The following is a 26,265-nucleotide window of genomic DNA, read 5'->3' as shown; positions in this document are numbered from 1 at the left end:
TTCTGTCACCAGTGTGACGGTGAAGGGGCATCTTAAGCCTGTGCCATGGACCCTCTTTTGTGGTGGTTTCTTTGGGAGGGGACTAGGCATTCTTGGTTTCCTAGTGGCCTCACCCACCCTATTTTAAGGTCTTCGTTAGGGATTAAATCTTATGGGAAATGTATGTCTGCTCTGATCTCAAGGATTGTGACATTGCACCATGTCCTCTTTGTGAAGATCCTCAGAAGAAATTCCTGTCGAGTCTCAGCAGCAGAAATAATTTCACTTCTCCGGAACAGTTGGTTTGTTCTTATTTTAAGGACACTGAATTGGCAAGAGATCAAGTTACACACACGTGAGGGTTTCCGTACGCACTGCCGTTTGCTTTTCCAGCAGCCTCACGCATGACTCCGTTTCGTGTGCCTGTCTTTGTGTGGTTTTCATCTCCTGTTACTTCCCATTCTTGTTTTCTTGGTGTACTTTATGGATATTTGGGAGCCATTTGTATGCTTTTCTGGCACAGGGTGGGTTATGATAAACGCTGCTTGTGCCCTGATTTGGGGGTGTCTGGCAGCAGAACATTTGCCCCCCTAGTTCTGTGAGATGTTGAAGGGCTGTCTAACAGAAAGAGGGCTCTCTAGCAGAAAGAGGGAGGGGACTCCCTGTGACCTTGGCCTCCTTAGCGGTTGGTTAACTGGCCTCAGACCAGTACATAAAGCCCATGCAAATCCTCCAGCCACCTCTTGGGGCTGGCTGGCCAAGTTGTCCTTAGCTTCAGATTTTGTCTCTGGCTCTTCCCTGACTGCCCCTGCCCCTCCTGAGCCCATTCCACAATCCCTTCTTCATCAGCTGCCTCTCTGTGCTCTCCTGCAGGCTGCCGTCCTTGTGGCCTTTGTCTTTCCCCCTCTGTCTGGAGTTCTGCATGCCCTCCCTTGCCCTGCAAGTCCTGGGCAGGGTCATGGGGTTAGTGCCATCCCCTGCCTTGGTCCCCTCTCTCCTCTTGCCCTGCTGAGTTGCAGGTTTTGGTGTTGATTGACGCGAGCGTGTGCTGGCCGAGAGGAGGGGGGTAGGACTGGGGGCTGGGGGGCAGGATGGGCCCTGAATCCGGCAGCCGTAGGAAGGAATGAGCTCCCCGAACCGGCTGTCCCCCCCCACCACACCCCTGGTGTTGAAAAGGAGCTAGGAGTGACAGCTGCAGGGTTTCCTGAATTAGGGGGCCTAGGTCACAGGTTCTCGCGGGTGCGGCCTGTCTCCATGGCAGCCTCAGGATCAAGTTCAAGAGGAAACCGCACAGAGATGGGAGAAGCCTGCATGCGAGTGTTGCACGCATTCCAGAGATTAGTCGTCCCTCTCACGGCGCCTCTGGCGTATCTGAGGCAGATAGAGAGGATGCTCTGAAAACGAAAAGAGAATTGGCGGCAGCCTGTTCCCTTGTGGGAAGAAGGAATTGTCTGGGATGGACAGGCTCTGAGGAGTAGTGGGGTCTGTTTGTTTGAGATCAGGGAAGGGGCGGTCTCCATTCTCCGGGGGCCCTCACGGTGCGGGTCCCTGGCTCCCTGCAAGAAGGTGGGGTGGCAGTGGGCAGGGGGTCTGGAGCACTGCGGCTGGCTGTGGACCTCACCTTGCACGCAAAATAGCAGAGTCAGTACTGTGATAGTACTCTCTGTCACTGGAGGTATCCAAGCAGAGATCTCTGTGAGGGTTATTGTAGGGAGGATGGTGGGAATTTGGGTCCTTCCAAGGAAGACAGTCTGTAATTTCTGAGGTAAATGGGAAGGTCGTCTTGATGAGGGCTACTCTAGAAGAAATGAAATCTGCTGATCCCTTGATCTTGGACTTCCCGCCCCCAGAACAGTGAGAAAATAAACTGTTGTTTAAGCCCCCAGTCTGTGGTATTTTGTTATGGCAATCCTAGCAAAGTAACACGCTATCCTTTTGTGACTTTTGTTTCACTTTGCATAGCATTTTCAAGGTTTAGCCACATGTTGTAGCATACCTTAGTATTTCTTCTGCTTTTTTTTTTAAATGACTGAATAATATCCCATTGTGTGCATGGACCACATTCGGTTTATTCATTCATCTGCTGATGGATACTTGGGCTTTTTTCACCTTCCGGCTGTGGTGAGTCGTTGGCTGGGTGTACAAGGACCTGTTTGAGTGCAAACAGGGCGTCTTTAAATCAGACGCAGTCAACCCTTTAAGCAGAGCTGGGCTCACCCTCCCTGTCTGCCTGACTGGGGTTCCTCTGGTTTCTCTGACCCTCTCTCTGTTCCCCACGTGCCACGCCCCACCCCTGCCTTCTACCCCTTCCCTGACGTGCTAACTCCTTTCCCCCACCATGGATGCCGTTCACTTGGTTGATGGGAGAAGCACCGGGTTTGTGAAGTGGACAAATCTGGGCTCAAGCCCAGCAGCTCTGTTCCTAGCTGGTGACCCTGAACAAGTCCCTTCAGCCCAGAGCCTCGGGCTACACTGTGAGGTGGTGATATCCACCTCCCATCCCTCAAAGCCCCTGGTGGAGCGGGCGCCTCCTTGGTTCAGATGTCCTTTTCTCTCCCATGACCAAATGAGGCCCCCTCCCTCACAAGGAAGCCCCCCAACCCCGCTCCCCAGCCATGAACATGGGTTGGAAGACTTAATGTTGGTGTGTCAGTCGGGGTCTCCTGAGAAACAGCCAATGGGATCTGTGTTTACAGAGGGGGCCAGAAAGTTAGAAATCCCTGGGAAGGGCAGCAGCTGGAAGTCAGGTGCGTGGACTTCGCAGTCTGAAGGCAGAACTCCCTCCCCATCGTGGGACCTCAGTCTTGCTGTTTAAAGCCATCAACTGATTGGGTTAGATCCACTCACATCAGAGAGGGTGATCTGCTTGACTCAGGCCGGGGATTTAATTATTTTTAAATTATTAATTTATTTATGTTTGGCTGTGTTGGGTGTTCATTGCTGTGTGCAGGCTTTCTCTACTTGCAGCAAGTGGGGGAAACTCTCTAGTTGCAGTGAGTGGGCTTCTCATTGAGGTGGCTTCTCTAGTTGTGGAGCACAGGCTCTAGGGCATGCGGGCTCAGTAGTTGTGGGGCATGGGCTTAGTTGCCCCTCGGCATGTGGAATGTTCCCCAGACCGGGGATCGAACCCATGTCCCCTGCCTTGTCAGGCGGATTCTTAACCATTGGACCACCAGGGAAGTGGGAAGTCTACGGCTGCAGATTTAAATGTTAAGCACGTCTGAAAAGCACTTGCACAGCAATATCTACACTGTTGTTTGACCAGCAACGTGGTGTCATGACCTAGTCAGGTTGACACACAACCCGCTGCAATTGATACCTTATCAGTTCTCTTCAAACCAATCTACAGATTGATCATAATTCAGTTAAACTCCAAGAAGAGTTTTAAAAAACAGCTGACAGGCTGATCCTCAAATTCATGTAGAATAGTCAAAATGACTTTAAAAAAGAATATCAAAGTTGGAGAATTCATACTACCTATTTTCAAGATTTATTAGGAAGCCACAGTGATCAAGATAGTGAGGTATTAGTGAAGGGTCAGACACATAGCTCAAAGGAACAGGATATAGTCCAGAAATAGATTCTTACATATATGGTCAATTTTAAAAATAAAAAACTTTTTTTTTTTGGTTCAAGTTGTTTGGCATGTGAGATCCTAGTTTCCTTACCAGCGATGGAACTTGTGCCCCTTGAAATGGAAATGTGGAAAAAAAGAAAAAGAAATGGAAGTGTGGAGTTCTAACTATTGGACCACCACGGTGTCCACATATATAGTCAGTTGATTTTTTAAAAAAAGATGCAAAGGCAATTCAGGGTTGCTAAGATGGTAAAGAATCTGCCTGCAGTGTGGAAGACCTGAGTTTGATCCCTGGGTCGGGAAGATCCCCTGGAGAAGTGAATGCCAACCCGCTCCAGTATTCTTGCCTGGAGAACCCCATGGACCGAGGAGCCTGGGGGCTACAGTCCACGGGGTTTCAAAGAGCTGGACACGACTGAGCAACTAACACTTTCACACTTCAGGAAAGTCCTTTTCACAAACAGTGCTGGAACAACTGGATATCCATTTGTTAAAATCTAAAGTTTGGTCCAGTCTTGCAACATATTAAAAAAAAAGCAGAAAATGGATTATAGCTAGAAATGTAAAACCTGAAACTACTGTACTTCTGGAGAAAACAGGAAAAAAATCTTTATGACCTTGGGTTAGGCAAAGAGTTCTTAAGTATGACACCAAAGGTGTAATTCATAAAATAATACATTGATCAATTGGACTTTATAAAAGTTAAGCATTTCTGCTCCTTAAAATACACATATAAATGAAAAGATAAGTTGCAGACTGGATAGGGAATATTTACTAATGATGTATCTGATAAAAAAGACATAAAAAATGGGGAAATATTTGAATAGGCGCTTCATCAAAGATGCACCAAAGAAGTGGATACAGATACACGGGAACATGCTTAATATCATTAGTTGTTAGGAAGGTGCAAATTAAAACTACAATGTGATATCACTACACACCTGTAAGAATCACTAAAATTTGAAAAACAGACCATACCAAATGTTGGTAAGGATGTGGAGTAACTGGTGGTGGGATTATAAAACGGTATGATCATCTTAGAAAAAAGGTGAAGAGGAGTGAATTAAGAGTTTGAGATGAACATATACGCACTACTGTATATAAAATAGATAACCACCAAGGACCTACTGTATAGCACAGGGAACTGTGCTCAATATCTTGTAATAACATATAATGGAAAAGAATAAAAAAAATTTTTTTTTTGCCGTGCTGTGCAGCATGTGGGATCTTAGTTCCCTGACCAGGGATCGAACCCATGACCCCTGAGGTAGAAACCTGGAGTCTTAACCACTGGACTGCCAGCAAAGCCCAACTCATAGGTATTTACCCAAGCAAAATGAAAGTGTATGTCATAATGAATTGTATATAGATGTTTATAGAAGTTTTGAAAACCGAAAGTCTCTCAACAGGTGATGGATAACAAATTGGGGTCCATCCAGGCCATGAAATACAACTCAGAATCAAAAGGAGTCAACTATTCATATGGGCTACAACATGAAAATGTCTCAGTATCATTATACTATGTGAAAGAAGCCAGATAAAAAAGAACGCAGATGGGATGATTCCATTTATATCAAAATCTAGGAAATGCAAACTAATGTATAGTGGCAGGAATCAGATCAGTGGTTGCCTGGGAAGGGGTAGGCATGCATGCACGCTAAGTCGCTTCACTCATGTCCGACTCTTTGCGACCCAGTGGACTGTAGCCCGCTAGGATCCTCTGTCCTGTAGGATTCTTCAGGCAAGAATACTGGAGTGGGTTGCCGTGCCCTCCTCCAGGGGATCTTTCCGACCCAGGGATGGAACCTGTGTCTCTTATGTCTCCTGCACTGGCAGGCGTGTTCTTTACCAGTAGCATCACCTGGGAAGCCCTAGGGGGGCAGGTAGGAGGGGGTAAGAGGGAGGGACTGTAATGAACGTGAGGACAATTCGAGAGTGGGAAATCCATTTGTCATTTTGATTGTGGTTCTGTGCATGTGTGGAGATATATCGAATTGTACACTCTGAATACGTTGTTTGCTGTGTGGCCATTGTGTCTGATAAAACTGTTTTAAATGGGCAGTGCGTGAAAGATGCCACCCAGACTTGCGTCCTTTCCCCCACGGCCAATGGTCACTCCCACAGGGATGCCATCCCCAGCAGAACCAGCCGACGCCACCCCTTCTAGAGTTGACTTTCAGGGGGCCGTCATGTGCCCCCAGGAAAAGTGGATCAAGTAGTGTGTTGCAGAAGTGCTGCTGGACAGGGACCAGTCTGTCCAGGCTCCGCCCGACCACACGGCATCTGACGTACCTTTTCCCTCCCGTCAGCATTCTGCCTCTTCCAGGGGCCGGGGAAGCTGAGGCTCCTCGCCATCGATCTCAGAGGTCAGATGTCGGGGGCTTTCCTCAACTGACCATCAAAGCTCTACCCTCCTGACTTTCGGAGAGAGGCTCAGATGTGTGTCAGTGGCTGTCGTCTAATAGGCCCTTGGTCCACAAAGCCGAGGTGTGTGAAAGTCACTGCTCACACGGACTTCAGCTCCCGTGGTTGCAGATGCTGAGAAGACTCAACCCCTGACTCCCAGACCTGACCCAAAAGGACGCCCCACTTTTTCTCTGCTATACACTGCCCCCCCCAACCCTGCGACCCCTGTCACGTGACCCTGGCGCTGCCGCGGGAGAGGAGTCAGCCGGGCCCTGCCTTCCCTGTGGCAGCTGGCGCTGCAGGCGCAGAGCAGCCTCCGCGGCCTCCGGGGTCCGCGCCGCTGGCCCATCACGTCTGCCCAGTTGCCCTGGTGACTGTGTGACCCTGCCGCCCGCCCCCGCCGCCACCTGCCCTATAAATAGAGGCCCGGAGCAGCTGGGCTCTCTTGGCAGTCACCATGAGGGCGCTGGTCCTGCTCTGCTGCTTCGTGGCCTCGCTTCTGCTCCCAGGACAAGCAGGTACGACCCCCAGCCTGTTGGCCAGGCCAGCCTGTGACCCCACGTGCCCCCGAGGTTTTCTGTTTCCTGTGGGGTGGGGGGGCTCGGGCGGTGGACGGAGGATGAGGCTTCCGTGGCTCCTGGAGCTGATGGCAGCCCTTTGCCTCCCGGCTGGTCTCACTGAGAAGGCACTGTTTGCGGAGACCTGAGAGCAGTCAGGGGGCCCGTGGGGAGGAGGCCCGTGAGGAGGAGGCCAGAGGGAGTGGAAGCCGTGACCTGAGAGGTGCAGGCAGGTGCAAGGCCCGAGCAGGGGGCCGGGGGGAACGGCCGGCCGGTAGATGGTAGGGGAAGAAGACCCCAAGACTGGAACCTCCTAGGCGGACAGAAGACCCTGCTCTTGGAGGTGGAGGGAACCCCTGGAGGTCACTGAGTTGACCCTCCCACCTGGTGGAGATGGAGGGGTGCCTGGCTTTGCATGAGTGAGGGCGGGTGGCAGGGGGCATGGCTTAGGAACAATGGGACAGAGGGGGGCTCAGTTTGGGGCAGGATTGGAGCAGAGAGCTGGAAACCAAATTGGGCACGGTTCAGAGGAGGACCAGGACCCAGTCTGGAGTGGAGCTGGGCTGGGCCGGGGGCTTCACTGGAAGGGGGCTGGGGCCCGTGCGCCGTGGTTTTCCTGTGACATCTCAGCACTGTGTGGCGGAGGCAGTGGTTCTGGTTACAGCTTGGGGGCTATTTATAGGTGTGGAGGGGGCACCGGAGCATGTTGCCACCTCTGTTCCCGAGATTCCTGGGGCTAAGTGCCCCTCCAAGATGCTTCAGGGGTGCCCTGGGGACCCCGCAAAAGTCCAAGAGTCCTGCTTTGCCTTTTCATGACAACTGTAGGCTTCATCTGCGCTGGGGACCGTGGGGCCTTGGGGGTTCTCTTTCTTGAGGTCTTAGACGCGGACGGGGGAGCCCATGGCAGGCAGGAGCAGAAGCCAGTCCTTCGGGGGCTGGAGACCGAGGCGGGGGGCTCCGGCCTCGCATGTGCGGCTGGGCCCTGCCCTTGCCTGCCCTTGAGTTTAATTTGGGCTCCGTGGGGCTGCAGTGGCCGGGGTGGTGAGGATTCCAAGCGGCTGTCAGGCAGCTAAGTATGGAAACAGCCGTGTAATCGGAGCCCAAGCCCGGGAGCCACTGCCGCCCTCTCCCCTGAGCCGCCCAGCCCCAGCTGCCAGCTCCGTGGCTTCCATGCTGCCGCCCCAGGAACTTTTAGCCTTTTAGGGACATCCTTTATCTTTCCTCCCACCAGGGGAACTGGACATCTGGAATGTCCCACAGGTCCTGTTGGGGGACCTCGCCACTGGGAAAGGAGGCAGGCAGGTGCTTTCTGCAAAGATTCTTTCTTTGCAGTCCTTTCCTTCCTGGACTCTGCGGTGTGCGCCCCCCTCGGCCTGGCCTGCCCACTCGTGTGCGGGGTCCCCGCCTTCCTCCCCGCTGCTCATGGCTTATGCTGTGCATTCTTCACAGCGGTGGGCTTCCTAACCCCCAGTTGCAGATTGTAAATCCCAGATGGCTTCCTCCTGCGATCCGGTGTAGGGGATTCCATGAGTGGCTTCCCCCACCCCATAGTGACAATCCTTTCTACCGGTTGGCTTGCCTGTAGAGTATGCTACCAGTAAATGCCACCGTGCCCACAGGCACAGCTTTGCTCCTGAACTTCCCACCCCCATGCCGAATCCTCATTTCCAGCCCCATGTCGCTCACCCTTCCCTGGTGGCAGGCACAGCCTTCTAAGCCCCCTTCCTGCTTCCTGGGGGGACCCTGCAGAGCCGCCCTTCCTTTTTGTTTGCCCTTCTTGCTCCTGTTGTCCCCTGCACCAGGGTGATGGGCTCCACCACCTCCCCGACCCCCAATCCGCCCCAGTCCTTTGGAACCGCCAATGTCCTCCTCTTTGTCTTGGGGACCTGGGCTGGGGTCAAGCTTGCTTGAGGACAGAGGAAAACAGCCCCGAGAGGGTTTACTCAGTCTGCTCATGGTCCAGGTGAGCGAGCAAAAGCCAGAGGAAAGAACCGTGGTCAAGGTCAGACAGTGAGTCAGGTCAGACACGCAGGGCCAGGGCCGGTCTCAGCCCACCCAGGAGTTCCTGGCCTCCTTTGGCCCCTCTCTCTGCAGTCCTCCTTGGACACCCCAGTTCCTCTGCCTGTGGGTGTGGGGCCATGCGTGGCTGCCTTGGGGTACAGGGCAAGACCAATGCCTTTGAACTTTGACTTCCCAGAGGGCGTGTGGGAATGGGGGTGCTGGGAACACATTTCTTTGGGCTTAAACTGCTGGTGTTTGTTAGGCTGAATTCAGGATAGCCTTGCTTCCTGTTACCTGCTGGAGGCAGAGATTGAGGGACGACAGGGGGTCTGAGTCTGCTCCTCTACTTCCTCCAGCCCAGCCCTGGTTTGCACACTCACCCCGTCTGCTCTGGCCTCACCCTGCCATCCCAGTGGTGAGAGGTTGGTGCATGCTGGGGCTCCCAAGGCCCTCCAAGAGCAGTGGGTGTCTCTCAGGAACCCCTTCGTGACATTTCCTCTCCCACCCAGAAGGAAGTGGTTTTCACAGCCCCTCAGTAGGGTACCCCAGGTGCCATGATGCAACTGTGGGGAGGGCTCGGAGAGAAGGTCATGAGTTGGGGGGTCCTGGGGAGGGAGTAGACTCCAGAAGCCTCTCCAGCATCTCCCCCTGCCACAAGCTGTGTCCCCAGTGAGGTCTCCAGCTCCTGGCGCGGTGCCGCTGGACGAGCCATGGGGAGCAGGTGGTCCACCACTTCCCACATCGGGTGCATGAGCGCTAGTCTGGATCTGCTCAGTGGATGCAGCCCCCCGATGTGGGCACCAAGCCTGGTGGCCTGTGGGACCGCGGTTTGGAAAATGCGGGCTTTGCCTCCCACGTGGGTGTGGCAGTGAAGCTCACACTGCTCAAGGGCCAGAGCCGGAATCCTGGACCAGAGTGGGGTCCAGTGAGGCTGGCTGCATCCACCTGGCCTTTGGGTGCTCACTCAGGTGTGGTGGCCAGGAGGGAGCCTGGTCCTTGTGGACCGTTCCTCTGTTGATCTGGGCTGAGGGATCAGGACAGGGCATAGATACAATGCCTTCTGATCTGGAAGGAGGGGTGTGGCTGGAAGAGGGGGGTGAATGGGTTCTGCCACTATGGGGTGCGCCCCTCTACTCCAAATCCAATCTAAAGCCAGACTCACCATCCCTTCCATTTAAATACTGCTCAAGGATGCAAAACACTTTCATTCAAACACCTCCCTTAAATCATCCCGGATCTAGTGTGTACCAGCTGGTTCGCAGGTATGGTGCCGAGGGAATGCAGATAGGCATTTTGTGCCTGGCACGCTTACAGTCCAGGGTTGGGGGAGATAGGACGTCCTCCCCCTTGTGGCTATGCACACACAAAGAAGACACATGCGGTACTTAGGAAGGTCCAGGTAAATGGGGTGGGGTGGATGGAAGTGGGTCTGAGTGGACAGGAAACGTCTTCCAGGTGAGGGACTGTCTGAGATGGGCCTTAAGAAGCACAGGGTTCAGAAGAGAATGCCGAGGAAAAGCAGGGATGAGCACATCAGGGAAGGTGGGGCTCAGGCGAGACCCAGGAGGGTCACGGGGAGGAAGGGTGTGGTGGGGGTTGTGGAGAATCTGGGAGGCTGGATTGGGGCCAGAGTGTGAGGGGAACTGGGCTGAGGAGGGGGCTTTGCTCTGTGGGTGGCAGGTAATCACGGGGTGGGGGGGGGTTTGGAAAAGTGTGTCTGGCAGTTGTTTGTAAGGAGGAGTAGACCAAGCTGGGATGATGTGTACTCTGGCGAGGGAGAGGGATGGACTGGAGGGCAGGCCCCACTGCAGCCCCCCCCAGATTGATGCTGGGGAACAATCTGCTGGACCCCTCAGCCTGGTGAGCTGAGCGGGAAGGAGCCCCCGAGGGTTTCGTGTAGGCCACTGCAGGCAGAACCTTGCCAGAAAAATGAGAAGAGACCAGGATTGTAAAAGAACCAATTTTTAAAAGGTCACCTGAAATCATTATGAATTCTGGGTCCTGGGGGAATGCCTGGATGCAGATGGTTAGCTTAGGAGGAAGGTCAGGTCTGGGGATCCAGAAATGAGGCTAGTTTGGGAAAAGATGAGGGCAAGGCTGTGAGATCACTAAGGATGCTGCTGCAGAGAGAGAAAAAGAAGAGAGTCCAGGACCAGTCCCCGGGGAGTAGGAAGAGGAAGAAGATAAATGGATTTCAGGAAGACGGGACGAGATCCAGGCAGAGGCGTGACCTGGCAGAGGAGGACAGTGTGCTCCCTGCAGAGGCTATGAGTCCCGCGGAGAGGCCGGGGAAGGTGAGGCGTTGGCTTGGACACCCAGGAGGCTGCGGACTGGTCCCTCAGTGAGGATGTGGAGGCATGCTTACTGGTAGAGACTTTCAACATTAAGTCTACAAGAGCTAGAGGACCAGGAGAGAAGGTGGGGTGGCTGAGTCTGCAGAGGAGGCGGTATGTTCCTGGGCCGACGGGGAGGATGCAGAGGCGCGGGAAGGGTTGATGATCTGGGGGATGGGTTGGGCGTCAGAGTTTGAGAGCGAGGTGGACAGGTCGGAGGGGGTTTGAGGGGGGACCGCAGGGGACCCCCCCCGGGTACTCGAGGTTCACTAAGCAGTGCCTGTGTCCACCAGAGAGCTCAATGAGGAAGTGAGGATCCTGGTCTACAACAGGGGATTGCTACAGAGCGGGGTGAGGGCCATGGAGGGGAAGAACCAGTCAGAGCTGACCAAGAACCTCTTGAGGTAGAAAAGGAGGCCAGTGGTCCTGAGATGTGTGGGATCAAACAGCAGGGCCCAGACCAGAGCCTGGTCTCCAGTCCAGCTGAGATGAGGCCAGGAGGTGGCCAGTGAATCAGCATTTTCGTCACAGCAAACGTTGGTCTCGCACTGTCGGTGAACCATCCCTCTCGAGCCTTCAGATGCTGCAGAGAAGGGGGCAAAACCTGACGCCAAGCTCTGTCCCAAGGTGTTCATTCCACAGACGCGCACCGACCTGCTCCCGGGAAGCGCAATGTTCGGTTCTGCAGGAACCGTTACTTTGGGGAAAGCTGGCGCAGGGCACGGTGCAGGGCACAGGGCCCAGAGGCAGCTGGGCTCAGGTTTCTGCTGGATGTTTTCCAGCTGGCTGCAAGGCCTCCCTCCTCGGCTCCCTGGCCCATTGGCAAGACTCATTTTGGGTTGAGGGAATTCAGGATCTGCTCTGGGCAGCCAGGGCCCTCAGAGACCCCCCCCCCACCTTCCTCACCTGCCTTCTCAGGAGCCTTCTGGACTCAGACACATGGCTTCAGATGCCTGCCTCTGCCCTGTCCATTTCCTTCTGTCCTTGGAGGTTCCCTTCTCTCCCCGGACACTGGCCCTGCTTTTTCCCCATGAGACGTGCCCTGAAACTCATTCCAGCAAGGGCTAATGGCTCAACACTTAAACTTTCACTTTCCCAAGTCACTTTTTGTTTGAAAGGAGTGAGACGATTTTAGCTCAAGGAATGCATCTCTAACGCGGAATATCTCATTGCTTTGGTGGGCAAGGTCTTACCCTAGTCCCTAGTCATGGCGTTGAGGCAACAGATAGTTCCCGATCCTGAGCTGTAGAGCAGGGCTTCCTCTACCTGACCCCGAAGGAGGGAGACAGGGAGAGGACCGGTGCCACGGTGGCCACAGCTGTAGGACTTGCTCCGTGGTTAGAGGACCCACCCGCTGCTCACCCCCAGCCTTGCTGTCTTCAGCAGGAGGTAAAGGGGGTAGCATAATTCAGCAATGGGATGGGTCAGTTTTCATTTGCGCTGTTTCTGGAGACATCCGTTTCCTGGTCTGTGTCACCTGGGATGTATCTTTCTCGGGGCTCAGGGACATCCCGTCCCATTTGGTTTCAGCCTCATCGCTCTCCAGCCGTGAAGACGGATTTGTTTAGAGTCAGGGTCCCAGGCACCCTCCGGCGTGGGCACATGCCTGCCCCTGTCACTTCCTTGTCCCCTTAGAGACCTCCAGGTCAGCCTTTCCTGAGCTGCTCGTCCTCAGGGTGAGGGGCTGGGGTGGTGGAGTCTGCTCTTAAAATGCTTGAGCTGTTAGGTCCGCCATTTACACCCCTGGCAGGGCCTACAGCATCTGCCTCTTCCACCCTCCAGCTCTTCCCCGGCTGGAGTGGAGGGAAGACTGGTGTTGTTGTGTAGTCGCTGAGTCACGTCCGACTCTTTGCAACCCCAGGGACTGTAGCCCACCAGTCTCCTCTGTCCGCTTCCTCTGTCCATGGGATCTCCCAGGCAAGCATACTGGAGTGGGTTGCCATTTCCTCCTCTAGGAGATCTTCCCGACTTGGTTGAACCTGTGTCTCCTGGGTCTCTTGCACTGGCTGGCAGATTCTTTGCTGCTGAGCTGCCTGGGAAGCCTGAGGCTGGTGGTGGGTGTGCCCAGTTCTGAAGCCCACGAGACCACGGGGCTGGCGGGCAGCTCCTGCCTGGTGCCGTCCCAGGAGCCTGTCCTTCCTGGGACCACGTCGTTGGGACCATAGGAAGGCACAGTCGCTGTTGCTCTGTCCAGCTCCCAAGCCGGGACCCAGAGGGATTTCAGGTGGGACATTGGCCCTGGGGGGCAGGCTCCCCATGTTCATGGCAAGGCTGTTAAGTGATAAGAAGAGGCTTTTCTCCTCTGGCCCTTGGGGTCCTTGTCTTCCACAACCTTGAGGGCCCTTGACCTCGAGTCCTCTGTCAGCTCAGAGTGTTCAAGGGCACAGGACGATGCAGACTGTGTGGCCAACCCTGGGGGAGGAGGGTTCAGCACAGCCCCCTGAAGAAACAGGCAATGCGGCCCTGGGTCGGGAATCAGGCTGGACACATGATTCGGGGTGATGGGCAGTATGTGATCAGCAAGAGGCATGAGGCTGCAACATGGATTCAGACACGGCAGGAAGAGGGGAGGAAGGGCAGGGCTGGGTAATCGCACAGGGTGGGGGCTGGAGGAGCAAGGCAGGAACAATTAGGCAGGCAGGGGTCCCTCTCGGGAAGGCCCAGCTCTCTAGCCCAGAAGCCAGGCCATGCCCATCGTGACGTCCAGGCTGGCCACGCTGTGCTGGCAGGAACGGGTTATGCCCCTGCCCTGAGGCGCTGCCTTCTATTTGGGGAGATGACACGCACTGAAAAAAAGATGTAACTAACACTCCGGGCAGCTCTGTTTGGAGTTCAGAGGAGGGCTGGAGGTCTGGCCTCACGGAAGGGCAGGGTTTCAGCTACATTGGAAAGAAGGCGACGATTGCTCGGCTGTCAGCTCCAAGAGGACGGGGCTGTGCGTTCGTTTAACTTGCTCACCGCTCCATTGCCGACCCTTAACACAGCGCTTGGCTCACTGGAGGCAGTTAGTAATATTTGATGAACGAGAAGATGACTCGAGCAGGCAGAGAGGGGGTGGGGCTGGGGACCATCTGGAGCTGGGAAATCAGAGCCAGGAGCGGGGAAGCTCGGACCGTGGTACTGGCAGGAACAGGATGAGGGCAGCTCTGGCTAGGACGTGGGGCTCCCGTTCAGGGAGACCAGACCACCCCGATGGGCTGGAGCCCACTGGAAAGGGCCTTGAATGCTGAGCCAAGCCTCTGTCTCCCTAAGCCCTCAGCATGCTCTAGCCCCTCCCCTTCCAGTAAGCTCCTCCCCTTCCCTTCCCTCTCAGATATTTTTGGATCCTTCTAGAGCAGGGACTGCATTCTGAGCTCAAACAGGTGCAGGCAAAGTCTGGCCTGGAGTTTGGGGCCCGCGGGAAGAGGGTTGCACTGGGAGCCCCGCCCAGAACCAGGCCAGGGGGGAGCCCTGGGGTGTGGGAGCCCCCGCCCAAACCTGCCTCCCCTGGTTCTCCTCCAAGTGGCCATTCGGTTAGGACCTTGGCCAGTGCAGTTGCCTCCCATAGAGTTTTCCCTAGATGGCAATAGGTTAACACAAAGCCATTGCCTTGATCTCTAGGTCCCCCAAACGCCTCTGATTCCATGGGTGCCTGCCCTGTATATCCACACTGCCCCCGCCAGAGACACTTCCAGCCATTGCCGGTTACTTGCTTTTTCCCGAACTTCCTCCTATGCTTTATTAATCAAGGGTCAGGCAATAGAAGACCATTTATTTCTCTAGCTTAGCCCAGGAGGTTGAAGACACCAGGAACACTCCCTGGGACCCAGGAAGGGGTCTGGAAACATCAGGGAGGGGTCACAGCTCTCGCAGTGACCTGGGGGAGCCCATCCTGGCCTCAGCTCCCAGAAGATGAAGCCTGGGTCCCAGGGGTCCCAGAAACAGAAGTCTAGTGGAGAATCCGCCTCTTTCTCCTGTCTCTTCCTGCCTTAGTTTTGTTTCGGAGTGGGTAGTTAGGCCGGTGTCCTCTCCACCCAGACCTCCCTCCCCTGAGGCTGCCCAGGAGGGTGCCCCGGGGCGGGGGCGGGGGCGGGGGCTGCGTGCACTCTGAGACTCGAGAACAGAGCAAGCCCTGGCATCGTCACAGTTCACCAGTGAGCCCCTTACCATCTCGGCACCTGTTGGCTCTGCCTATAGAGTGGAATAATACTCACCCTATTTACAGCGTGGGGTTGTTACATGACTAAAATAAGAAAGCGGCTATCGGATGCTTAGGATGTTTTTCGATCTCAGATACTTTTTAAGGTTAGAAGGGCTGTGACAGCGATTACAGGCCCTCACTGCGGACAGTATTCCTGTAGTTTGACACCTGCCTCTGGTTTCCTCGAATATCATGAAACGCGAGCGACTCAGAGGATCTCATCAGCAGCACACCCGCCCCTTCTCAGCGCTGTGGATATCCTCGGATTCTGTCCTCAGGGAGCTTACAGACTGGGAGGGCAGGCCGTCCCTGTTGGTGATAGGAGCAGGGAGCCATATAAGGCAGGTGTGATCGTGGCTAAAAATAAGTGGTCAGAGCTTGCAGAGTAAGTGGGAGCAGGGACGGGGCCCCAGGGCTAGGGAGCATGACCAGTGTAGCCTCAGAGGGGCTGGGAGGCTTTTCGTAGGGCCGGCTCGGGTGTTGGTTCCTGTATTAATTTCCTGGGCTGCTGTAACAAATGACCTCAAACTAAGTGACTTCAAACAAGAGAGAATTTGTTTTCATTGAAGGATAATTGCTTTGCAGTATCATGCTGGTTTCTACCATACATCAACATGAATCAGCCACAGGTATACATATGTCCCCTCCCTCCTAAGCTCCCTCCCACCTCCCACATCATCCCAGCCCTCCAGGTGGCCACAGAGTCCCGGTTTGAGTTTCCTGAGTCATACTACAAATTCCTACCGGCTCTCCATTTCACACGTGGTGCGTGTGTGCATGTGTGCGCTAAGTTGCTTCGATCACGTCCGACTCTTTGCAGACACTATGGACTGTAGCCGGCCAGGCTCCTCTGTCTCTGGGAGTCTCCAGGCAAGAACACTGGAATGGGTTGCCATGCCCTCCTCCAGGGGATCGTCCCAACCCAGGGATCGAATCCATGTCTCCTGCATCTCCTGCGTTGCAGGTGGATTCTTTACTGCTGAGCCACCGGGGAGACCCCTCCACACATGGTAGTATACATCAAAAAACAGAAATTCATTTTCTCCCAGTCGGCAGGCTGGAAGTCTGAAGTCGAGGGGTGAGCAGGGCGCACTCCCTCTGAGGCTCCAGGTGAGATTCCTTCCTGCCTCTTCCAGCTTCTGGCGGGTCCAGCAGGCCTAGGCCTTTGCTGGCTACTGGGTGTGTCTCCCTGATCTCTGCCTGTGTCCTCACACGGCCTCTCCTTTGTATGTCTCCTCCCCCTCTTAGAAGGACACCAGTCTTGGACTCAGGGTCCACTGTAATCCCACATGAACTTACCTTGACTAATCACCTCTGCACAGACCTTATGTCCAAATAATGTCACATCCTGAGATTCTAGACGGAACACTCTCTCTTTTTAATACATATTTATTTATTTGTTTAATAGCTGCACCAGGTCTTAGCTGGGTCACACAGGGTCTTCAGTCTTCACTGCAACACACAGGATCTTTGATTGTGGCATGGGAACTCTTAGTTGCGGCATTTAGGATCTTCTTGTTTCCTGACGAGGGATCGAACCCAGGCCCCTGTGCATTGGGAGCAGAGTCTTACCCACTGGACCACCAGAAGTTCCCTTGTTGCTGGCTCTGGGCAGTTCTCGTCTGTCTCCCAGGTTGTCACACCTGTTTCCTTGGTCCCCTCTCCGGCCCCACGGCCCACACAGTTGTCCCCAAAGGCTGATATGGAGCTCTGTGGACACTCCCAGGGTGAGTGTGTTGAATGAATGGACGGACAGCTGGCCGGCGATAGGGGATTTCAGGAGCAGTGTCTCTCCTGGTGGTGGTCCTGGGGAGGATCGTAGGGAGGAGTTTCCAGCTCCCTGTGGTCAGTCACGTACCCCCAGGTACAGAGTAAGTTGGAACTGGCGCATCTGGAGGGCAGGGGTCTGGTTCCTGGCGGCCTGTTATGTGATGGAGAGAGGCAGAGAGAACTGAGAACCAGCACACTCCCTCAGGAGTGCCTGCGTCCCAGCTCTGCACTGTCTCCTGCGGTGGGGGTGGCCAGAGAGGAGCAGGATGGGTGGCCTGCCTAATACTCAGCAGACGTCACATGCAGAAGGAACGTCTGGGTGACCCTCCACCGCCATCCACGAGGGGTTCACTTCTCAGCCTCCTATGCTCCCCTCACTGGAAGGAGCCCCCCTCTACAATGTATCTGGGTCTCCTCGGGGTGGAGTTAGGGGTCCCCAACCCAGAGAGTGGGTTGTCAGCCAACTCTGGAAGCTGGTGGTTGTAGCTCTGTGGTTTGTCCTGGCTCTGGAGGGACGAAGAGGTGGGGGGAAAGTCTCCAGGGTCCCCTCCCCTTTCCAGAAATGCTCACCAATGAATCCAGTTTACACCCAAATGCCCTACCCCTACCCCAGGAGCTCCTGCAATGAGCTCCTGGAGTCCACATCCCTGTCTGGCGCTGAGCCTCCGCTGCCAGGACGAAAGTTCTCTCTCCCTGCCTGCCACTCCCTTCAATTACCTGCTCTGTCTTTGAGGGGAGGATCTTTATATTCAGGAATCCACATTGGCAGCTACTCCTAGGACCCTTTGATCACAAAGTAATAGGCCAGTTAAGTGCCTCCACCCATGGGTGCTTCTCTGGTTCTGAATCCTGGTTCTGAACTCCTCTCTTCTGGAACTTTGAACTTTCTGATTTGTGGGCAGGCCTTACATTTTGCCACCATTCACCTATCCTCCCATCCATCCATCCATCCATCCATCCATTCATCTGTCCATCCATCCATACATCCTTCCATCCAATGGCTGTTCTAGATGCCAGGACATATAATCTCTGATAGCCAGGCAGTCAGATAAGTAAGTTATCTGGTCTCTTAGACTTTTATAGGTGCAGTGAAGAAAGAGACTAGGATGGAAAGAGGGGACAGAAGGTTGGGAGGCAGCCTCAGCAGGGTGGCCAGGGAGACCTCAGAGAGAAGGTGATAAGGAGCCAGGACTCAGGGGAGGATGGGAGATAGCCAGGCAGTGTGGGGAGCATCCCCAGCTGAAAGCACAGCACAGGGAGGCCGGGGCGGGGGTGGGGGTGGGGGGCTGGTGCTCCCAGAAGAGCAAAGCAGACAGAAATGGGTGATGGGGAACAGGGCTCAGAGGGTGTGTGCAGAGGAGGGCATGGGGCTCAGGGAGGGGCTGTTCCATAATCCAGGTGAGAGATGACAGTGCCTGCCTACCTGGGTCCTGGGCTGGCGGCGCTGCTGGAGGGGTGGGGCAGGGGGGTCAGAGCTGCTTGGGGGGGAAACAGTAAGATTGAGGATTAGATTGAGGAGAGATTTTGAAGGTAGACCAAGGGTTCAACTAAAGTTTTGGAGAAAGAAAAGAATTGCAGATGCTTTTTATTTTTTAAACAGCTTTCTTGAGATATAATAATTCACGTGTAATACAATTTGCCCATTTAAAGTGCACAATTCAATAGTTTTTAGTGTATTCACAGAAATGGGCAACCATCAGCGTCATTTTAGAAGGGCTGTTGGCTGGGATGCAGAAAAAAGGGCAGGCCTGGTCCACAGTTTGCACCCAGTAGGTTCCTGTGATGATGGGTATAGGTTGACTGCCAAGGTCAAAGCCCAAGGACAGTGGTTCTCAGATTCTAGCATGTGTGAGAATCACCTGGGTGCTCATTAAAAAAAACAGACTCTGGACTTCACTGCTAGTCCAGTGGTTGAGACTTCACTCTTCCTATGCACGGTGTGTTGGTTTGATCCCTGGTCAGGGAACTAGATCCCGCAAGCCACAACTAAGGATTCACATGCTGCAACAAAAGATCCCTTATGCTGCAGTTAACACCTGGTGTAGTCAAAAAAAAAAAAAAAAGGCTGTCACATTGGCTGACAGGCGCTGTGGGGACGCAGAGCAGAAGCTCCTCAATACCAAGTCCAGGGATGCACCCCAGGGGTTCGGCCTCGAAGCTGAGGTCTGAAGCGGGAGCTGGAATTAGCCAGGCAGCACTGGGGAGCTGGGAGAGAGGAACCGGCTGGTGTTGGGGAGGCTGACCCAAAATCCTGCAGCCAGATCTGTGGGAAGCAGAAAGCATCCCGGGCGCGTGGTGGCCTGGCTGTCGGCAGACCCATCACAGGTTAGGTCGTGTCTCCCGAAAAGATATGCCGAAATCCTAACCTCAGCATCTCAGAAGGCAGCCACTTTTGGAAATAGGCTTGTTGCAGATGTAGTTAGCTTGTGTGACTGGTGTCCTGAGAGGAAGAGGAGGAGAGACAAAGAATGGAGGCATGGGGAACAGGCCACGATTGACACAGGGTGAGACTGGGCGAGACTGGAGATGCCCATTGACGAGCCAAGGGCTGTTGAGAGCCGTCCGAGCTGGTGTAGACAGAAAGTCACCACTCCCAGAACCTTGGGGAAACAGGGCCCCTTGATATTGGACTTCTGGCCCCAGAACCATGAGGGAATACTTTTCCGTTGCTTTAAGCCACCAGGTTGCAGGACTTTGTTACAGTAGCTTCAGGAAAGGAATACAAGGCCAGGTTCAGGTTTTGCGCAGGGACTCGGGAGTCTTGTCTGGCGGGGGTGGGCGGCCCCCTGGGCAGGTGGCCTGCTGGATCCTCAAGTGCAGTCTGGTGGAGTCTGGCTGGCAGCGATGACCAGGAAGGGTCACCCTGGGGACAGTGTGTGCGGAATGTTCACTCGCTCTTGCCCCGCCCTCTGTCCTGACCTTCCCCTCCCCAGGGGAGACCCAAGAAATAAGGAGTTGGTGACCGGCCCTGGCCCTCTGTATGACCACCAGGTACCAGAGGAAGAAGAGGTTCCTGCATGGTCAGAGCCCCGTCTGGGGTTTTAGTGTTTGAAGAGATGAGAGTACCCGGGTCCTCGGTGACATTGGATTCACGCAAGAAGGAAGCTGCTCTCAGGTTTAACTGCCTTCATGATTCCTCCTGGGAGTGGGGAGGTCCTGAGAGGGAGCCAGACCCTAAACTTCCTGGGAAAGTGTGGCCCATGTGTCTGAGGCTACAAACGGGAAACAAGTCTGCTTCCAGAGGAGATGTGGATTTCCAGAACGTTCCACCAGAGAGCAGCCTGAGTGTTCCAGACATCTTTGTCTATGGAGTCCAAGCCCTGGAGCTATGACTGAGGGTAACGGGTGGTTACCTGCTCTGGTAACCATCCATTACCAGATGATCAATGCTCTGGAGGCTTTGGGGGTTGGTGCAGTTCACGGATCAGTGGGTGGGAGGTGGTGTTCTGCCCTTCCTCTGTGATCCCAGGCCTTCTCCAAGTATCCGTCCGGATTTGTGCTCAGGAGCCCAGCCTGATATCAGCACCATCCCCTGGCCCTTTCTGGGAGGCTGCACTTTTTAGGGGAGTGGATGGGTGATCCCAGGAATACCGGGCCCCAGGGATGGGGTGAGACTTGGGTGTAAGGGGTTGGAGATATCAGGTTGACAAGGACACCATTGCTGTTTGGAGCCTTCCTGAAAGGCCAGAGCTAGAAGCCTAGGAGCCATCCGTTTACATCTGGCTTTGCCCCAAGGGGCTTGGCAACATAAGGGCAGGTTCTTTTCGGTCTCTGGGCCTTGGTCTCCTCATCTGTGAAATGAAAGAGCTGGGTTAGTGAATTCCTAAGTTTCCTTTTAGTTCAACAAGGCTGTAATAGGAAAACCACCCTAAGGTTGAACAACGAGATGAGCTTGGGGGCCATGAACCTAAGGACTCAGAGGTAGAACCTGTGAGTCTCGAATCTGGGGAAGCCCTTTGGGAGAGGGTCTGGCATTGTGGCTGTGGGCAGCGGTTGTTCTGGAAGGGTCCACAGGGTGGAGTATTCCCCGTGTTGCTGCTGCCCCAGCTTCTCCCATTGGCTTGACCTTCCTCTGCAGTCTCCTCTGAGGGGACCTAGGGCTGGGGGGGGGGGGGCCTGGGGGTGGGATCTGCTAAGGATGACCCCTCACTCCCGAGCAGGCGGGAGGGGGTCTGGGGCTGCTGAGGGGGCGGGGCTGCTGGCGGCGCCCAGGCCAAGGGACGAGTAGTTGGGCCGAGCAGAGAGCAGAGTGGTGTCTCCCCCAGCCCGAGCTCTGATTGCAGGACGAGCCAAGTGCCGCTGAGCGGGAGCTGGAGCCGCCCTCAGTTGGCTCAGGTGCAGCCAGAGCTGTGTCTCGAGGCCGAGTTGCCCCTCCTGAAGGGCTTGATGCTCCCTGTGCTCACAGGTCGCAGGGACGGTGGCGAGGCTCCTCGGGCCCCCCGACTGGCCGGTCTCCCACTGTGCTGCCATTTCCCAGAGTGGGGAGAGGCCTTCGCCCATCCTCATGCCGACATGGCCCCCCACACGCCTTAGCATTGGGGTGAAACGCAGGGTCACCTCGGAGTGACGGGAGGGGCCCGGGAGGCAGAGGACAGAGGGGGAGCCGTGCATGGCCGTGAAAGTTTCTGAGTGAGTCGGGGCTGCATGGAAGCGGGAGTCAGTGACCGCAGGAGTTAGCCTGGGGCACGGCAGGAGAAAGTCCGGGCATAAGTGCCGGCAGCTCAGCCTCGTTCCTGTCCCAGGCCAGCGGGAACCGGAGAGAGCAGGGACACTCCCAGCTCCTCTCTGAGCTGCTTCCAGCTGGAAAAGGGGGAGAAGGACCCGGGGCAGAAAGACCTCACCTGGCCCACGGACGGACCCCTTAGAAACAAGGTTGAGAGGAGTAGAGTGCAAGTGAGCCAGGGTGGCTCCCGGCAGAAGCCAGTTCTGTTTTGCCCTATCCAGTGAACTTGGGATTCAACCTGGCATCTTTGCGCTTCTAGGAAATTATTATTATTATACTTGACATTTGTAGAATGCTTTTTTTTTTTTGGCTCTGTACCAACTTTCAGGCTTTTAATTCCCTGAACCTGGGTCCACGGCAGTGAAAGTGCCAAGTCCTAACCGCTGGGCTGCTGAAGAATTCCCCGTAGAGTGTTTTAAACATCACCTGAAGTGTAAGATACTCAGAAGAGGTTGGCAGAGCAGGTATCGTTCCCTGCTGCATTTTATGGGGGGAAGGAGCTGGGTGCAAGTCAGTGAGGGGCAGCCTGTATACTAACCGCATGGGCGGTGAGGAAGACGTCAAGGAGCAGAGCCCAGCTCTCTTGGCTTCTGACTGAGTCCAGAAGGATCAGTCGGGCTCTGGGTCTCGCGGCAAAGGAGAACCCTGAGATGAGGGCCTGGCCCAGGAAGGTGTCAGATCAAGTTCCTTAGCTCAAGAACCACGCTGACGTCCCCCTACTTCCTCGGCCTTGGGAGGTGTGCCCTTGCTCCCCCACCTGCCAAGCCCATGACGATGGCTCTGAGCTGAACCCAAGGCGTCCATCTGACAGGGGCCTCTGGGAGCCACTCTCCTCTGGCCCCCAGTGGGGTCACTTCTTGTCCGGTGCCCCAGAGTTAGACCATCAGTCAGTCGTCCCAGAGGTGGTCCTTGTGCTCCCAGGAAGGTTGTTTCTTTGGGTGGGGAGGTGGAGGTGGGGGAAGCTACCTGCCTACCTCAGCCCGCCTCAGAATCCAGCCTGTGTCCCTACCCCCTGCCTTTCCCTCCTGCCCAGCTAGGACCCTCTGAATGGAGGAAGTATTGCCAATGTCTCCTGCGAGGATCTGTGCTCCCTTGAGACAGGGAAAGCAGTGTGCTCCATAGAGTGTCCAGTCACCCCCCCCCAGGGCTTAAGGCTTAATGTCCTACTTCTTCCAAAGGTACTTGCCTTTTGAGAATGAGTGCTTACCCTTGTCCATGAATCCTCTGGGCATCAGTGTATACACCACGGCTGTGGAATCCTGGGCAAATTTCCCAGTGTACCTCCTGAACTAAGAATTCCTGGGAATTAGGGGTGGGGAAGGGGGATGGAGTTATTCTGTCAGTCTCTGGACTTTATGGGTTAAGAACAATTGTGTTGAAGTTTTGACATGGTTTTCAAAGCGAGGAAGAAGAGGGTAGGCTGAGAAAGCACTGTCCTTCTGAGGTTGACTCACCCCCTCTCATTACGAGGTCAGGGGTAGCGACCAGGCACTGGGACAGTGCATGTGACTTGGAGTTGGTAGAGAGCTGGGTCCTTCAACCAGCCTGCTGCTGACTAGCCTAACTAGCCCTGTGGTCTTGGGATAATCATTTATCAGAGTCCTAGGATCCTGACCAGTGAAATCACACCAGTTGGTCTGTGAGGAGGTCCCCTTTAACCTCCTATCCCATGGTTCCCACTGGCCGCTGCCCTTGTCATCCTGCCCCATGCCCTGGGTGAATCATTTTGGGGCTAGAGTCCAGCCTGGGACAAGCTGTCCTGGTGGGATTAGCCTTGACTTTAGGAGCTTGGCCAGGAAGCCAAAGAACCTTCTGAGAATGGCTGCCTGATGGGGCCCCTTGAGGGAGGGGTCCACAAAACAGCAAGGGGGAGGGCCTTAGGGTCCCCAGGGGGAGGTGGGCACTTCCCTCCTAAGTTCCTTTCCATCATCAGCATCTGTAAACCATCTGAAGTCTCACTTGTGAAGCGAAGGAACGAGGGGCCTTGAGCGGCGAATATTTACTCCGTAAAATAAGGTTGAGAAAAAATGTGATGCCAGAGGGGCCGCTGCCATCCGCACAGTTCAGGAGTGTGCAGGGATGCAGAGGGGTCAGCTTGCCACCCCTGCCATGCGAACGTGGACTCCGAAGTCCTCTCTGCTGTACCTGAGGCACCGCCGGTGAGACGTCCAAGTGTCTGGGTAGAGGACAGCCTGGTGAAAGATGGGGGACTCCCTGGGCACCCTGATCAGTATTCCTGGCTCCTGGGGGCAGACGTGTCTGGAGGTAGAAGTGGAAAGGGATTGTGCCCCCGGGGACTTTTTTTTTTTAACGCGTGTGCATCCTCGTGTATGAGTAATGGTATATCTTACCTGCGTGTGACTTTGGACTCAGTGGCTTCAGTTCAGACAGATAAGTCACATCGGCCGATGCTTTGAAATACGTGCTAAGAGACTTGGGAGCCTGGATCCGAGTTTACGTTCTGGTCCATGAAGGGGTTGGCCAGAGCAGGTCGATCAAACAAAAGATCTTGGGTGCTGATCTCTTTTCTCCTGAGGTCCAGTCCCAACCTCAGATTCCCTGACACTTGGGGGTGGCCCGGAGCAGGCCTTCTCACACTCGGGTGTTCATTAGAATCACCTTGTGAAACACCTGAATTCACACTGACCCAACCCTGGAGACGGGGCATCTATGTCGGGAAAGCCGACAGGCTTGGATACCACTTGTCACAGGCAAGAGATCTCGGGTGTTGTTTCTTGGTGAGAATGCTAGTCCATCTCTGGGTGGCCTGTCAAGCCCACACTGGACTTTCCTGTGTCTGCTTCCTCCTTTCCAGAGAAGTGAATAATCAGTTAATAATCCTTGCTTTCCCTGCTTCAGAGGACGGCTGGGGAGTGGAGAAGAACACAGAGCTATTTGAGGGGAAGCATGAAATTCAGTGTGAAGGTCAGATGGCCTCTAGCTCCCTGCCGGGTGCATGTTCATCAGCAAAGTGAAAAGATGCTGTTGGGGAGGCTTCTTGGGCTGTTGGAGGAAATGAGCAAGAGGAGGAATTCTCAGGGAAAAGGCAGGGGAGGCAGAATAGTGGTTGTCACACCCTCCCCGCCCTTAGGCAGTAGGGCAGACAGACCCAAGGAGAGCTGGCTGGGCAGGAAGTACCAAGGGGGTGGCTGAACCCTAGCTCCTTCATCTCCCCTCACCTCCTCGACCCTTCCATGGAACCCTAGCACCTCATGGGACATGGTCTGTGGGAGCAGAAAGAACTCTAGACTGAGGGCCATGACCTTCGGCTATGCTCTGTCCCAACCCTACCCCTCACCTTGAGCAAGTCTCTAAAGCTCCCCAGCCAGAGCTTCCTCTGTATTGGACTCACCAAGGCCCCGGGCAACTCCACAGTAATCTAAGTCCCTGTGAAGGCATTTGGGAAGAGTTAGGAGCTGGAAAAAAAATCTGGTGTTTGGCAGTGGAGAGTGGAGAGAGGAACTGAGCCTGGGGCCCCCACTGAGGCTATGGGCAGGGAAGCAGCTGAGAAGCTGACCCCCGCAGAGAAAGGCTGATGACAGAGAGGGTGTCAGGAGAGAAAACGGAGCCAGTTTACGCTGTGCTCTGCCCCGGGGCACCTGTCAAGCTCAGGGGCCTTCCTTGATCTCCAGGGCTGAGCCGGGGGCTTGCTATTTGCATACGCTGACGTTAGCACCCAGGCTTGCCCAGGGCCTGGGCGGCTGCCTTGGCAGCAGCACATACAGTGCGGTACTGCATGTCCTGGGAGAGACTGAGACCCATCTCACCAGGCTCTCAACCTGGTCAGGGTGTCCTGGGTCCTCTGTGCCCCCCACCCCTCCTCTGGGGCCGCTGGGGGGCTTCTGCAAGAAGTTAAGGAAGTCAGGGTGGGTGGTAAGTCCACCCTGGTTTGATTTCACAGAATTGGATTAAGTTTAACCAGAGGCTCTTTAAGCCTCAGAACTGCTTCCAGGAGGAGAGATTGGACCCAATGGCACAGCTGCTTCCTGGGCTTTGAGCTCTGGAGACCCAGTGGCACAGCTTGTTTCATTGAGAGACTTTCTCTCAGAGAAGTTATTTTTAGTCTGGGAAGGAAGATCATGGGGCATGAAGTCATCACCCTCGCTGTTTGTCACTGGAAGGGCAGGGGAAACTTGGCACTAAGTCATAAAAACCAGGGAAGAGTATGGATGTACATAAGTCAACACACACACACACGCCTGAGTTCCTGTCTAGGGCCCAGGTGCGGAAACACACAGCAGTGCAAAGGGCCTTATCTCCCTTCAGATGATGCAGCCCTCCCACCTCCACTGGGCCAGAGGGTGTTCTGAGAATAGCAGAAATGCTGCAGGTAGTCAGACCCAGAGTCCGTTCAGCCTGGTATCATCACCACCATCAACACTATCATATCACCATCACTATCACTGTCACCATTACTTTGGCCACTTGATGAGAAGAGCAGACTCATGGGAAAAGACCCTGATGCTGGGAAAGATTGAGGGCAGGAGGAGAAGGGGGTGACAGAGGGTGAGATGGTTGGATGCCATCACCGACTCAATGGACATGAGTGTGAGCAAACTCTGGGAGACAGTGAAGGACAAGGGAAGCCTGGCATGCTGCAGTGCATAGGGCCTCAAAGAGTCAGACACGACTTAGCGATTGAACGACAAGAGTCACCATTATCATCCTCAGTACCACCATCATCATGACCAGCATCACCACCACCAGCATCATCTCCATCATCACCATTATCACCATCT

General features: G+C 54.8%; 1 protein-coding gene across 3 annotated transcripts in view; it reads left to right on the top strand.

Annotated features, from left to right (window-relative positions):
* Positions 1-26,265, top strand: part of SRL (sarcalumenin) — a 45,570-nt gene that overhangs the window by 1,948 nt on the left and 17,357 nt on the right. Inside the window, exon 1 of one of the 3 annotated variants that reach the window (XM_070461284.1) lies at positions 6,235-6,480. The exons of 1 other annotated variant lie outside the window; for it this stretch is intronic. In XM_070461284.1, coding sequence (XP_070317385.1) covers positions 6,420-6,480 — 61 coding nt within the window. In that variant the 5' untranslated portion in view covers positions 6,235-6,419. Of the gene's footprint in view, positions 1-6,234; positions 6,481-26,265 lie in introns of those variants that run through there. One more of the 3 variants, XM_020915339.2, reaches the window with a different exon arrangement.

This window comes from Odocoileus virginianus, chromosome 33, assembly GCF_023699985.2.
Source record: "Odocoileus virginianus isolate 20LAN1187 ecotype Illinois chromosome 33, Ovbor_1.2, whole genome shotgun sequence".
Taxonomy (NCBI): domain Eukaryota; kingdom Metazoa; phylum Chordata; class Mammalia; order Artiodactyla; family Cervidae; genus Odocoileus; species Odocoileus virginianus.
The sequence above is the reverse complement of the archived record's forward strand: the minus strand, read 5'-3'. Positions and strand labels throughout refer to the sequence as shown.